Source organism: Aotus nancymaae, unplaced genomic scaffold (assembly GCF_030222135.1).
Source record: "Aotus nancymaae isolate 86718 unplaced genomic scaffold, 86718_ANA_hifiasm-v0.15.2.pri h1tg000002l, whole genome shotgun sequence".
NCBI lineage: Eukaryota > Metazoa > Chordata > Mammalia > Primates > Aotidae > Aotus > Aotus nancymaae.
In genome coordinates this window covers 34,269,617-34,284,911 of record NW_026988413.1, presented here as the reverse complement: position 1 = coordinate 34,284,911, position 15,295 = coordinate 34,269,617, and the positions used below count along the sequence as shown (strand labels likewise).

Below are 15,295 nucleotides of genomic sequence, written 5' to 3'. Positions count from 1 at the left end.
ATTTTCCAGCCCAGAGAACCAAAGCTCTGGAGAAATGTACCAGCATCTCTCCCGACACATGGACACCCATGACTTGTGCTACATGTTCTGAAACCTGAGAGAGTGAGCAGCCACTCTGCTCGGGAAGAAACATCATAGTAGGCATTAAAAGTGGAATTGAAGGTTTATAAAATCTTTGTCATACTTTTTATATTGAGATTAGGCTAAAGGTGGTTTTGATTTGATAAAAATTTTTAAAAGACTGCTGACAATGATGCTTTATGTGTTAAAAAAGGACACGGGGTAGGAGAGAAAGCCTACAAAGCAGAAAAAAACTTTCTTTTGGTATATCCATGATCTTTCCTATTACAGGATAACTTCTTTAGGTTTTTCTTATCCAGTAAGTCACTGTTTTAAAATTAAAAAAGCAAATGTTATATGTAGATTATAAACTTAGTATGTGCCTCAGTGGCCATATGAGAGGCAGGGATACCCTCTGTTTAAAACATCCTGGTTACCCAGAAACACTGAGTCTGAATACAGAGAATACAGATTACAACTTTAAAAAAAAAATTGGGGCCAGGCTCACACCTGTAATCCCAGCACTTTGGGAGGCTGAGGCAGGCGGATCATGAGGTCAGGAGATCAAGACCATCCTGACTATCATGGTGAGACCCCATCTCTACTAAAAATACATAAATTCACCAGGCGTGGTGGCATGTGCCTGTAGTCCCAGCTACTCGGGAGGCTGAGGCAGGAGAATTGCTTGAACCCAGGAGGCAGAGGTTGCAGTGAGCTGAGATCAGGCCACTGCACTCCAGCCTGGGTGACAGAGCAAGACGCTGTCTAAAAAAAGAAAAATAAAAATTGGGTTTCAGAACTATAGTGATAGATACACAGAACATTATATGGCACAGCTATTCTTGTAGATGGATTTTCTTTTCTATTATTCTACTACATGTGCTATTGCGTCTGAGGTGGGACACTTTATTTTCACTTGGCTATCACAAAATAACTTAGAAATTACTATTCTGAAGTACAAGACCCTTTATGTAACAAACCCAGTAATTTCTGTCATCATTGCTAACATTAAAACTGAAAGAGGCTGGGTGTGGTGGTTCATGCCTGTAATCCCAGCACTTTGGGAGGCCGAGGTGGGCGGATCACCTGAAGTCAGGAGTTTGAGACCAACCTGACCAGCATGGAGAAACCACATCTCTACTAAAAATACAAAATTAGCCAGAAATGCTGGCACATGCCTGTAATCCCAGCTACTCCGGAAGCTGAGGCAGGAGGATCGCTTTAACACCAGGAGGCAGGGGTTGCAATGAGCCAAGATAGCGCCAGTGCACTCCAGCCTGGGCAATGAGAGCAAAACTCTATCTCAAAAACAAAATAAGACAAAACAACAACAAAAAAACCTAAAAGAATGATAAATTTAAAATCTGGAAGAGTTTCAGAAATCATCTGGAGTTCCAGACCAACATCTTTAGTTTACATGTATTAAGTAAACTGAGTCTTACACAGATGGCGTAACTTTTTCGAACTCACCCAGATATTTAATGGCAGAACTGTGGTTGGAACTCAGGTTTCTGCATTCTCAAACCAGAGCTCTTCCCATAACACTAGTTTATCATTTCAAATTTTGTAATTCAGAGGTAAGGTAGAGACAGCATGGGCTTTGAAACTAGAGAAATATGATTTCAAAGTTTGACTAGACAATCCACAAGTCACTTATCTTCTCTGAGTGGGAGATGTTTTAACCTAAAAATAGGGATAAAATGGGATTGATGGGATCTAGCCTAGAAGCTTGGAAATGATATAGGTGAGGCACCTAGCACATTTCCCGGAGCACGGAGGTGCCCAGGGAATGGTAGTGGTGAAAGCCATAGCTATTATTTTGATAGTTTGAAAAGATTAAGGATGTACCTTAAACAAATTTACATTTCTCTGTTAACATCCTGGACCTGCCATAATTTATTTATACTTTTAAAAAGTTATTTCTGTTTTAAGCAAAAAGTGTTTTTTGCTTAAAACAGAATGTTTTACTTATGTAAAATGTAATTTCTTACATAAGTAAAATGTAAAATGTAACTACTTATGAGGTGAATACAATGCCTTCACATTTGTCCTAATATTAGCTTTTGTGACCCTCAAAGGATACTTTTTAATTTTAATATTTCAAGATTTGATGTAAAAGTTGAAGATTATCCTATTTATGACCTTTAAGACAATGCAGATTTAACTCATTTCCTCTTTCATAAGTTGACATTAATGACTTATTAATGGAGATGGGAATGATAGCAGCAGTGCAGAATGCTCCAGAAGCAGATTTTGTATGGTAAATGTCTGTGTAGGTTGCACACTGAAAACTCTTGAAGATATCATTCTCATTCCTAAAACAATGGGTACAAATGTAGGGCAATGCTATGTTTTTGATCTTAAGCAACAGCACCTTATTTAAACCAAACCCTGGGGTATTTCACCACAAAAATCAGGAACAATCAAGATGTTTAAATGATCAAAAAGTTATAGAGGTCAGGGATACTTTCCTACACCCAGGGAAAGTTCCACAAACTTTTTAACATAGCCACATCACCTTCAAAGATTATTTAGTAAAACATACTTTCCAAAAATATTGGGGGCAGGGTGAATATCTGTTTTGCAGACTAATTGTTTTATATAAAAATAGTGTTAAATGTGGTATTTCCAAAACTAAGTGAATTTCTTGAAAACTTTAAGCCCTCATGGTATGTGACTCAGAAACTGTGGCCCTTGTTTTCTTATCTGGGTTGGTTAAAATGACTAAGTTTTAACTTATTGTAATGTGTGTGTAAGTGTGTTTTCATCTGCATCTGAAGTTAACAAGATCCATTTACTTACTTATATAGAAAGTACTCTAATTGGAATAGCAGAAGTTTGTCATGATGCCTGAATGAAATTGTTCTCTTCAATCTTTTATCTGTAATAGGCTAAGGTTCCTAACAGTATTTATAGGGTCATTATTTTCAACTGTTTTTCGACACCTAACAATATTATTTTAAGCTCCAGCCAAGTGGATTTCAAATAATTATATAATGTCTCTCAGTAATGATCTGTTTCTTAAGATACACATTCTACTTTACCTTTCAACACATACTTGATAACCTCTCATTTTCTAACTGTAATTGAGGCAAATTCAGTTTTGGCTAATTAGGGGCTCTTAGTATCCCCTCATACATGTTATTCTTGATGACAAATCAACAGAACTAGGGTCTATTTTTATTTTTAAATAAAGTAATAAAAATGTGCAGTGTTTGAGGACATTACAACTATTTTACAAATAACAAGTCCAGTGTTCTACTGGGGATATTTAAAATACAAAACCTTCACAACCAAAACAGAATGGTTACTTATTAAGAATTCCTTTTAGACCCATAACCATGTCAGATGCTTACGTACTGAATGAAAGTATATATAACCTGGACAATAAAACTTGTGTCATATTTTAATTTTGGCCTCCTTAGAGTCACTTCAGTTCCCTCTGTCTGTTATCGCTGCCACACATAAAGTCTTCCAAAGAACTTCAGTGAATGAAGAGGAGTTGGAAGTAGAAAATAACTTCAAGGTGAAAAAAACTTCTACCTTTATAATAAACTGATGGAAAGAATGGATTACAGCAAATAGGTCTCCAAGTCAAAAAACTGAAGATGTTCAGAAAGTTCACCCACTCCCCTTGACAAATATATCTATGATGATCTACTTATAGAATGGCTTTAACTTTTCATCGCAGAGTATGTGCTTAGCTATTCTAAGAAGAAACATAATGGGAATAACATCAACTCAATTTCCCTCTTCTGTTTAACAGTTTTGAAAATCACCACATTAGCAGAAAAAGTAAAAGAGAACTTGGAAATGAAACATATGTTTGTAAATTCAGAACAATACCAAACAGAAGCAGAAGTTGCTAATACGGTTTCAGTATTTTGTAAAAGAGCCAGCTGGATGAATGATAATTTTTCTACCCCTGCAGGGCATCAAAGCTTTTAGAAAATCATTTTTTTCACACATATTAACACTTAGCTTATTAAAACAGATGATACTTTTTATTGTAAGATGGCCTGAGTAAAGGGTAGAAACATAAAGCATGCAAGATAAGATTCATTTTGACCACCCAAAATGACAATGAACACTGACATGAGAGACCATGGCAGAGAGGACGGCATAGCGGGACCTTCTGTAACTGCCACAGCTGAAGTGTCACCATGAAGCCCGTGAATTGCTGTTATGAAAACATTTGCAGTAACTTGCATAATTAAATCAAACTGCCAGAAAAGCATTTCTAAAATGCAGAGAAGATGTACATAAATAAATAAACTTCAAAGCAAATATTACATTTCAGAATCCAAATTGTGGTGAATTATGCAAAGTTATGTCACAAGCAAAGTATCAATTCCTTTGAACTGACTATAAAATAATTACAAATGAATGACAACATGGTTATTTAAATTGACTGCTCTCTTAGTCTCCTTTACAGATACTGAATAAATGAAACACGATGATCATAGTATACAAAACCACGATCCTCATTTCTAGGCACTGTCATGCCTACATGAAGACCTTCGTGCTGATAAAACTGTAATACTGCATATTTTAGCATACATCAGTACTTTAAACAAGATAAAAATGTTCAACAGTGGAGTGGCAGATATTTGGCTTTACTGCAGCTTATTTGTTGGTTTAACTACAGAGTATCATACTGACTTAAAACATCTTATAGAAGGGACCACATCCTCTCTAACAGGATTCTGTTTATGGAATGCTGCAAAAGGCAAGTGAAAAGATGCTGAACACCATGGTAAAATGATTATTATCTGGCTTGTTATAACAAACCTCAGGTTTTTGAGACTAATTCTAATGGTGATACTTTTCATGTAGAAAAGGAAGCTAATTAAGGCTTCCATCAGCAGTCAAAGAAGTATAAAAATCAACTATATTAGCTGCAAATGAAGAGTAGTTCGAAATGGAGAATAACTTTCAAGGAGGAAAAACTTCTACCTTTATAACAAATTGATGGCAAAAATTAATTGCAATAAATAGGTTCCCAAGACAAAAAATTGAAGATGTTCAGAAGGCACCCCACCACCGGACCCCTGCCCACACACCAACAAATCTATCCATGATGGTCTATTTCTAGAATGGCTTCAACTTTTTATTTATTTATATTTTTGAGACAAAGTCTCGCTCTGTCACCCAGGCTGGAGTGCAGTGGCACAATCTTGGCTCACTGCAACCTTTGCCTCCCAGTTCAAGCAATTCTTCTGCCTCAGTCTCCCAAGTAGCTGCAGACATTCACTGCCACATCCAGCTATGTTTTTGTTTTTTGTTTTTTGGTATTTTTAGTAGAGACAGGGATTGGCCATGTTGGCTAGGCTGCTCTCGAACTCCTGACCTTAAGTGACCCACCTGCCTCAGCCTTCCAAAGTGCTGCGATTATAGACGTGAGACACCGTGCCTGGCAGGCTTCAACTTTTTAGTACAGAAGATAAAGAATCAAAATAAGGAGAGTCTGCTTTACAAACATACCATCAAAATTCAACTTTTCTCTTTGCAGTTTATCTATGGTGCCAGCATACCTTGCAAGGGAAGTTACTTACATCAAATAACTTTTCTATATACATTTCCTCATTGACCTTTTCTCGAAGAATATCTTGGTTTTGCCGAACAAACATAATATAGGTGTCTGCCAGATCCATTCCTGGTTTCTGTTGTGAAAGAAAAGCAGGGGGAACAAAATAACATCAGGTCTCAACTGTGAAATTATTATTTAATCACACTCTGAAAAATAATTTTGATAATTACAGTCATAACATGAGCATAAGACCAAACCAACAGTGAGCACTTTCAATACATTCCATAATTAGAGCAAACAAAAATTTATTACTGATGTTCACAACTTGAGGTCAAATTGAAAATACAGAGTTGTAGATCTGTAGACATCTTTGTTAAATGGCTATCTTGAAAGGCCAGTATGTCAAGCAGTATAAATGAATGATTTTTTACAAAAAATTTCCACTTGTAATTATAATTTTCTAATTGCAAATACAATTTACTTTGCATCATTTCTGGCTGGCTTATCAATAATATTTAAAAAATGCACTGGGTGCCATGGCTCATGCCTATAATCCCAGTACTTTGAAAGGCCAAAGCAGGTTAATTGCTTGGGCCCAGGAGTTCCAGACCAGCCTGGGCAACATGGTGAAACCCCATCTCCACAAAAAAAAAAAAAAAAAATTATCTGGGTGTGGTGTTGGGCACCTGTAGTCCCAGCTACCCAGGAGGCTGAGGCAGGAGAATTGCTTGAGCCTGAGTGGTTGAGGTTGCAGTGAGCTATGATTGTGCCATCACACTCTAGCCTAGGCAACAGAGCCAGACCCTGTCTCAAACAAATAAATGAAACAAAATAAAACCAAGCCAAAAATGTTAGCTTTCCTTAAGATGCCTCCCTCAACTGCTATGAATGTTCAAGGAATATAGACTAATTGTTTTTATTAAACTGAGTAAAATATTGTGAGGAAGATATTGGGGAAAAAGATTTAATATGTTACAAAATGAAATATAAAATACCTTGTGGATTGTCCATTGCTTCTACTCAATATTTACTAACATTATCTGAAGAATTTATTTCCTTTCAGAAATATGATAAGAGTATCAATAAATTAGTTTCCTACGTAGAGTCAAAGATGTGCATTAAATACCTTTCCAAAGTTATCTAACATTTGGTGTCTTCTAATAATAGAGGAGGTAATAAAATTTCTCCTTGCTATAGACTCTACAAAGTCAGTTCTAGGAAAGGATGGAAGCCTGCATAGCTGCTAAAGAGTTTTCCTTCTTGATTTATGTTTAGCTCTCTCCTGAACTTCATACAGCTGGACTAGATAATGAAAATACTTGTGTCATCTATACCTGTGGTTGGTTCCTAATCTGTATTGAGTTATTGATTGGAGTATGGTATTAATAAGAACAAAATGATAAATATCTATCATTAGGTAGATCTGCTATGAATTAGATAGGTAGATCTATTAGATTAGGTAGATTCATCTACCTAATGATAGACAGGTAGAACTGATGCCCAAGTAAGCCAGTTAGCCTTGCATCATTTCATATTCACAGAACACATTTATAACCTTTGTCAGCAGACTCATTTGCAAAAGTAAATATTATAAGAAAATTAGGTGAAAGAGGATATGGTTCATTTAACTATTACCACTGCTGGAAAAAACAGCTCAAGGTACACATGTAAGTGATGTTAGGACAGTGGTCACATCTTCTCCTTTAATGAAAGAAAGTTCTTGCCATTTTTTGGGGGGAGGGGTATATTTTATATAACGTAATAAAATTGTCCACCTCTTAACCAATATATAGTATAGGCAATGAGCATATCTTACTTATTCCATTTATAAAAATTAATTTGATTTTTTGTTACAAAGTTATTTCTGTGCAGTAAGAATTACTGCAATTTCTTACTGCTCTTATATTTAGTCTAAAGGTAAACATATACCACGTAAATTCAAGTATCTTTCAACATGATCCTGACACAACAACATTAATTGTAACTTGAAATAACTATATAAATGTCTTTACTGGTCTCTCCTTCAAGGGCATTCATAAACAATGTAGGCAATACATTTTCAACCTAATGGAGGCAACTTATCAAATTCATTCCTTATTTCAATAATTATTATGAACAATGTTTGAAAGTTTAAACAGTTACAAACATAATCAATAAAAAAGTTAGATTGTTTTCTTCTTTGGAAGAGCAGAGATTATACATTAGTTTTTCTAGTGAAGAGGCAGGGTAATTTGTACAAAGATTATAACTATTAATACTCGAAGGCAACTAACTCATAAGATATGTATTTCTGTGCCTCTCAAACTTTGCCAAAACACTGAAAATGAGAACATTCAGAAAACCTACTGCTGCAGAACAAAAATGACATGAGAACAATTTTCAATACACAATATCAAGTTACCTCAGCATCTGACTTTCAGGCAAGTACCAGGAAACAGGATGCTGTGATGCTCATAATACCAAGGCAGTTGGGTACAGCCCAGGTGAACTGGGAGTTGAAGAACAGACAAATGAGAGGCTTGTGTTCACTTTTTTTTCTTTTGGCAACAGAGCATGGCTCTATTACCCAAGCTGGAGTGCAATGGCGCAATCTCAGCTCACTGCAACCTCAGCCTCCCAGGCTCAAGCGATTCTCCTGCCTCAGCCTCCTGAGTAGCTGGGACTACAAGTGCGAATCACCATGCCTGGCCAACTTTTTGTATTTTTAGTAGAGATGGAGTTTCACCATGTTGGCCAGGATGGTCTCAATCTCCTGACCTTGTGATCTAGCCCCCTCGGCCTCCCAAAGTGCTGGGATTACAGGCATGAGCCACCGTGCCTGGCCTTCTATTTCTCCCCACCCCAACCCCATTTTTGTTTCCATCTTTTGAGGGCCACTGCTTAGATATTCAGTGCAGCCAGTCACTAGACCCATCAGTCTCAGTGGAAACTAAGTTTTGGCCAGGAAGACTGAATAATAATCATTTTAAACATTCACCACAGACACTAGGGTAATTTCTTTTTTGTTTCCTTGATCACTTACAAGATAATATTAGGCTCTCATGAAACACTGTCCAGAAGAGTTTATCTTCCACCATCTAAAACTAACAAACCCTTTACTGTTTAAGCCTGAAAGAAAACAAAATGCTTTTACCTATTTGGCAGATCCAAGGTATAGAATACTGAAATCTGTAAGTTGAGACAGTTCCACAATTTTCTAAGGAAATAAAATTCTCTGGTTGAAGATATGAGGCAAAGCTAATTTAAAGTTTGTTGTAACGAAGTTTAAGTGTTTCCTTTTCTTTTAAAAATTGCATTTTCTCTCCTTTTGGCAACTTAAGATTCACTTGCCTAAAAAACAAACCCAGGATTTTTACATTCTTCATTGGAATTATTTCTTCCTTTATCATTGAGCTGTTTACCTATTCTTGAAACTGTGACATATGGGAATTTCACACCTAGTGAATATATTTTCATGTAGCTTGTGGCATGAGAGTATAATCATTAAAAGAATATACACACGTAAGAGTAACTGCAACAGCTGGTGACATTTACCAATTAGAATTATAGTTCTTTAAAACACTTTATCCTACAATTGGTGTATGAAGGGTAATTATCTCTGATAAATTGTTGAAAAAGATGTAATTTTCCTTTTAAATGGTTTCTACATACAGTACAAACGTGTTTGGATAGAACACATTATCACTGGTTCAGTGCTCCCATGTGCTAAGACTCTGTTTTATTACAGCAGTAAAATTTACACACTGAAAGTCACTGCATCTAATTCCATTATTTAGTGTTATCTTATTAGAAAAGGAAGTTTAGTGAAAAAAAAATAACAACTAAGCATGCTAGTACATTTTTGTGGGGTTTTTTTTTGGTGTGTAAATGAAAACAATGCATATGATTGCATTGTAAAGACAACCTATAACTACACATTCTGATACAAATGTATGACTACCAACTATATCAAAGGAGTGGCCTTTGATATAGTTAAACTTCAACAACTGTGGATTTGGATTAGTTTTAATTAAGAATATTATATTCTAGAGAGCTATATTTAGAAAGCTCTTCTAAATTGGTAATTATAGTTTTCTTAATGAGAAAAATAACAAAAACCATACAGTAAGTACTCTATATATTAAATGCCATTTTGAAGTGATTTTTTTTCATACTCCCATTTAAATCTCCAGGATTCTCAGTTCACTACGCACTAACTCTTCCATCTTGTTTATTAAGATAGTAATCTCTAAATCAAAATAGCAGTTCCTAAATTATTTTAATTTCATTCAGAAAAATAATAGAATTTGTCTAGCAAAGTTATAGTAAAAAAAACACAAAAATCCAAAAAAATTATCCCATGAGCATAAAGGAATCAAGAACTATGGGAGGAAATGAAGTATTTTAAGGTGAGTTCCTCTGACACTGTATAAGTAACCAAATACATCAGTGAGTGAATGAGTTTAAGAAAGGGTGCAGGCTCCAGCAATTTTTTTCAAGCGTTAATCACTAGTTAACCTAGCAAGATGAACACGCTGTTTAAAGAAAAGAGAAAAAAATTCCTTGTTAATTATATGCTGCAAACGTTCTTGCTTCCTGCTGCTACACCTGATCCCACAGGTGCAAGTCTTCGCTTTCCCTATTCATGGGTAGGTGGGTACAACACTGCAGTCATTTTTCACGGCAACAGATTTAGATACAGAAGAAGCTGCTTAACCTTCCACTGGAGGTTAACAATACACTACACAAACACTGTCATGGTACCTATTTAACAAGGAGACAAATTTTTAAATATACTATTCCAGTCTCAAAGCTTAACTAGAAGCTACAGTGTAATTGACTTAATTTAAAAGTGCACTTCTCATAACCTAGAAAAGCTCGCCTTGAAGAAACAACCAAGAGTGGAAGTGTGATATCCTGATTTATGATTATCTGCATGCTTTGTAAATGAAATACCTGTGTCTGGTCATTCATTACCATTTGAGAAAAAAGGATCAGTAAGATGTAAGACAATAAATAATATGTCTTCAAAATTTAAAATTGTAGTAGAAGCAATTTATATCTCAACTCTGGCATTTAAGATTCAGTAAAAGTTTATAATTGATCATAGAATACAGTTCTACAAACAAAATTTATCCCAGGTATTGTTGAAAACAATATTATTATTATTTTTTACATTGGGACATACCATCAGTGCTTACCACACCATTTACAACTTCAGTCTCTTTTTTATTTTTATTTTAGAGATGGGGTCTTTTTTTTTTCCTTATGAAAGAAAGAGAAAGAGAAAGGGGGAGAGAGAACAGGAGTCTTGCTCTATTGCCCAGGCTGGAACACTATCTAAAAATAGGTATTAAAAACCACTTTTATGCCGATAATTGTGCTTAACAGCAGAGACAGGAAGGAATAAGGGAAGAAAATAACAAAGAAACAGCCAACCAATATTTCATTTAAGTCTGTGAAATGCTATGCAAATGCTGAAGAGTGATTTACTTCCAATTATGTGGTCACTTTCAAAAGAGGTTTAATGTGATACTGAGAAAAATGTATGTTCTGTGGACATGGCGTGAAGAATTCTATAAATATTCACTGAGTTAACTTGTTCCAGGTCTGAGTTCTAATCATAGATGTCCCTGTTAATTTTCTATCTTGTTGATCCGTCAAATATTAACAATGTGGTATCAAAGTCTCCCGCTATTACTGTGCGGGAGTCCAAGTCTCTTTATAAGTCATTAAGAACTTGTCTTATGTCTCTGGGTGCTCCTATATTGGGTGCATATATATTTATGATCATTGACTCCTGTTGTTGCATTGATCCTTTTACCATTATGTAATGTCCTTCTTTGTTTCTTTTAGTCTGTTACTATTAAAGTCTATTTTGTCAGAGATGAAAGTTACAACTCCTGTTTTTTTTTGTTTTTTGTTTTTCTCTCCATTTGATTGGTGAGTCTTCCTCCAATCATTTATTTTGGGTCTTTGTGTGTCCTTGCTTATGAGATGGATCTGGATACAGCATACCGATGGGTTTGACTTTTTATTCAATTTGCTTGTCTGTGTCTTTGACTGGGGCATTGGGTATTTAATCCATTTAAATTTAGGATTAATATTGATATTTGTGAGTTTAATATTGTCATTTAATGCTATCTGGCTATTTTTTCCATTAATTGATATAGATTATTCAATATGGAGATACTCTTTACCTTTTGGTAAGTTTTTGGGATGACTGATACTGGTTGTTCCTTTCTGTGTGTAATGCTTCTTTCAGAAGCTCTTGTAAAGTAGGCCTGGTGGTGATGAAATCTCTGAGTGCTTTTGCTTGTTCACGAAAAATTTTATTTTTCCTTCATTTATGAAGCTTAGTTTGGCTGGATATGAGATTCTGGGTTGAAAATTCTTTTCTTTGAGGATATTGAATATTGACCCCCACTCTCTTCTAGTTTGTAGGGTTTCTGCTGAGAGATCTGCTGTGAGTCTGATAGTCTTCCCTTCATGGGTAATCTGACCTTTCTCTCTAACAGCCCTTAGAATTTTCTCCTTTATTTCAACCCTGGTGAATCTAATGATTATATGTCTTGGAGTTGCTCTACTTGAGGAATATCTTTGTGGTGTTCTCTGTATTACCTGGAGTTGAGTATTGTCCTGCCTTACTAGGTTAGGAAAGTTTTCCTGAATAATATCCTGAAGAATATTTTCCAGCTTGGATTCATTCTCTTCATGACATTCAGGTACACTTATCAAAAGTAAATTAGGTCTTTTCACACATTCCCATATTTCTTGGAGACTTTGCTCATTCCTTTTTACTCTTTCTTCTCTAATCTTGTCTTCTCGTTTCATTTCATTAAGTTGGTCTTCGACCTCTGATATCCTTTCTTCTGCTTGATCAATTCGACTGTTAAAACCTATGCATACTTCGTGGAGTTCTCGTATTCTTCAGTTCCATTACTTCACTTATATTCCTCTCCAAATTGTCTATTCTTGTTAGGATTTTGTCAAACCTTTTTTCAAGGTTCTTAGTTTCTTTACGTTGGGCTAGAACATGTTCTTTTAACTCACAGAGGTTTCTTATTATCCACCTTCTGAAGCCTAATTCTCTTAATGGAATGCACTCGTTCACCATCAGGCCTTGTTCCCCTGTTGATAAGGAACTGTGATCCCCTGTAGAGGGAGAGGCATTCTGATTTTGGGTATTCTCAGCCTTTTTACGCTGGTTTCTTCCCATCATTGTAAATTTATCCACCTGTCATCTTTGTAATTACCGACTTTCAAATTAGGTCTCTGAGTGGACATCAAACTTGTTGATTCCCAGCGCCGGAATCTGAGCAACCCACTGCGCTGGCTAAAACAGCGGCATTAAGATTTATGGTGCTTTTCTGCCTGGGAATCTCTGGTCTGTCTTCCCTCTTGAGTCCCTTTTTCAATCAGCTGGACGGGTGACTCTGCCTTCCCGGAGCTCCAAACGTCGACCAGAATGGGACCCAGTCCTGTTTATTCTGCACTGAGAACCGCTGTGCCAGCCACAAGAGTTGCGCTGGCGACCCGTGGGGCTCCTCCGCTGGGAATCTCCTGGTCCGTGAGCAACAAAAATTCGTCTGAAAGTGTGGCGTCCTCTCGTTCTCTGCACTTTCACTGGGAGCTACAATCCTGAGCTGCTAGTAATCGGCCATCTTGGATCTCTCTCTTGAAAACAATATTTTTCTTTAACTATTTAATATATCGTTTAATGTTCTGGCATTATATTTGAATAAAAATGTTCTGAAACTTTTCAAAAGCATCTGAAGTAGTTTAAGTATGTTCTCACATACTTAAAAAGGTGGTTTTTCATATATTCATGATCATTGTAAAAAACTAAATATAGTTTGACAAGTTTTTACAAAGTAGAATTATTATATTGTATTCACACAGAAAACCAAAAGGAAATACAGAGCCTTTTGTAATCTCTGTGTATGAACTACATTTATGCCAATTTAAATGTTTAATAAATATGATCGGAAGAGAAACAGTTGATAAAGAGAGGGCTGGGTGCAGTGGCTTATGTCTGTATTCTCAGTGCTTTAAGAAGCTGAGGTGGGAGGACTGCTTGAGGCCAGGGGTGTGAGACCATCCTGGGCAACACAGCAAGACACTGTCTGTACAAAAAAGTAAAAAATTAGCCAGGCATGGTGGTGCATTCCTGTAATCCCAGCTACTTGGGAGTCTGAGGTGGGAGGCTGCAGGGAACCATGGTCATGCTACTGCCCTCTAGCCTGGGCAACAGAGTGAGACTCTGTCTCTAAGAATAATTTAAAAAGGAGCAAAGAAGAAGAAATATAAACAATGAACAAGTCACAAATATATGCATTTTAAAAACAGATTATCTAATTTTTAAAAACCATGACAGAAAAAAAAAATCTCATTGTTATTTAGAAAAATTCCAAACTATTATTTCAAGAATGAAGCAGCCAGTCAACATCCTTTTTGTTAAATTTAGCAGTATTCAAAATTCTATTAATTACTATTATTATACATTTAGGTACTTTTTACTTCAAATTGGGAGTAGAAAATTCTGAATTAAAAATAATGACACCCACATCCTTTTGAAAACAGCTTTTAGATTTGGAGCATGTAACATGTGTATTTTAACATGCACATGTTGTAACATGCGTACAATTCATTTAGTCCCACATTTCTAAGGAGCTGTTCTATTATTGCAGAGTTCTTGCCCTGGATCAGGGTCTTCTGTCTGTTACTTGAGTATAGACAGAATCTTACCTTAATGTTATGAAAGTATCTGATATCAGAATGTTATAATTAATGTTCCTAAAACTTAGGTAATCATATCACTTTTATTCTTAACAGTCACATGAATATTTCACACTATTTCTTCTAAGTAGCTACATGATTTATACATTTATAAGTCTAGAAAGAATTATGTAGCATTAGTATGTTACATTTTATTGTATCACTGGGAAAAATCCTTTCAAAGAGAAGTTTCTTTTAAATACTAAAACAAAATACTGAATGATAGTTTAAGATATTAGTTTGAAATACTCAAGAAGGCAGGTTAATTTTCAATTGAGATTTATGGCTTTACAATGCCTTCCCCATTTGGGATGATGAGGATTAAATATCTTGTTATTTCTGATCTATGGTTAAAATCACTAAAATCCCAAAGTTTAGAGGAATAGCTGCTAATACAGTAGCACCAAACACATGTGCTAATATGTACACTACGTATGAGCTTTATACTATATTATATTCATGAATAACAATTGTAACGATGATGAAGGTTTTAAATCTCTCAGTTCACTAGCCTTTCCCTCATCTATCTATAGTTGTTATGTTGTCAATCAGAAAATACTGCACGAGGACTTGAAGAAGTGAATTTAAAATGCTGCATTATTTCACTTTTAGCTTTTAAAGTTTAGATGGACTGGGATGGATTTTACTCAGCTCAATTTGGAACCTTTCAGATTTTGGCTTAAGTGAAGCCTCAGGGTGCTAGAATGCCAGTGTCCAGAGGCAGCTCATGGATTTACCTTACATAAGAGAGAAAAGCCAGACAGACAAAATACAAAGGAATAAAGAAGCAAAACATTCATCAGGAAAGCACAACACACAACCTCCTCCACTCCTAGATGAGTGAGGCTTTTAATCTGGTCCTGGTGTTCATCCCTCTCTCCAGGTTAGTATGTCCCACGGGGTCCAAGAACTCTGTTCCCTAAGTTCTGCCTGGCTCTCAGGAAGATG

General features: G+C 35.9%; 1 protein-coding gene across 8 annotated transcripts in view; it reads right to left on the bottom strand.

Moving 5' to 3' along the window:
• Positions 1–15,295, bottom strand: part of CADPS2 (calcium dependent secretion activator 2) — a 579,466-nt gene that overhangs the window by 22,221 nt on the left and 541,950 nt on the right. For all 8 annotated transcript variants that reach the window (XM_064373922.1, XM_064373927.1, XM_064373929.1 and 5 more), the window contains one exon: positions 5,616–5,723. In XM_064373922.1, the coding sequence (XP_064229992.1) occupies positions 5,616–5,723 (108 nt within the window). The remainder of the gene's footprint in view (positions 1–5,615; positions 5,724–15,295) is intronic.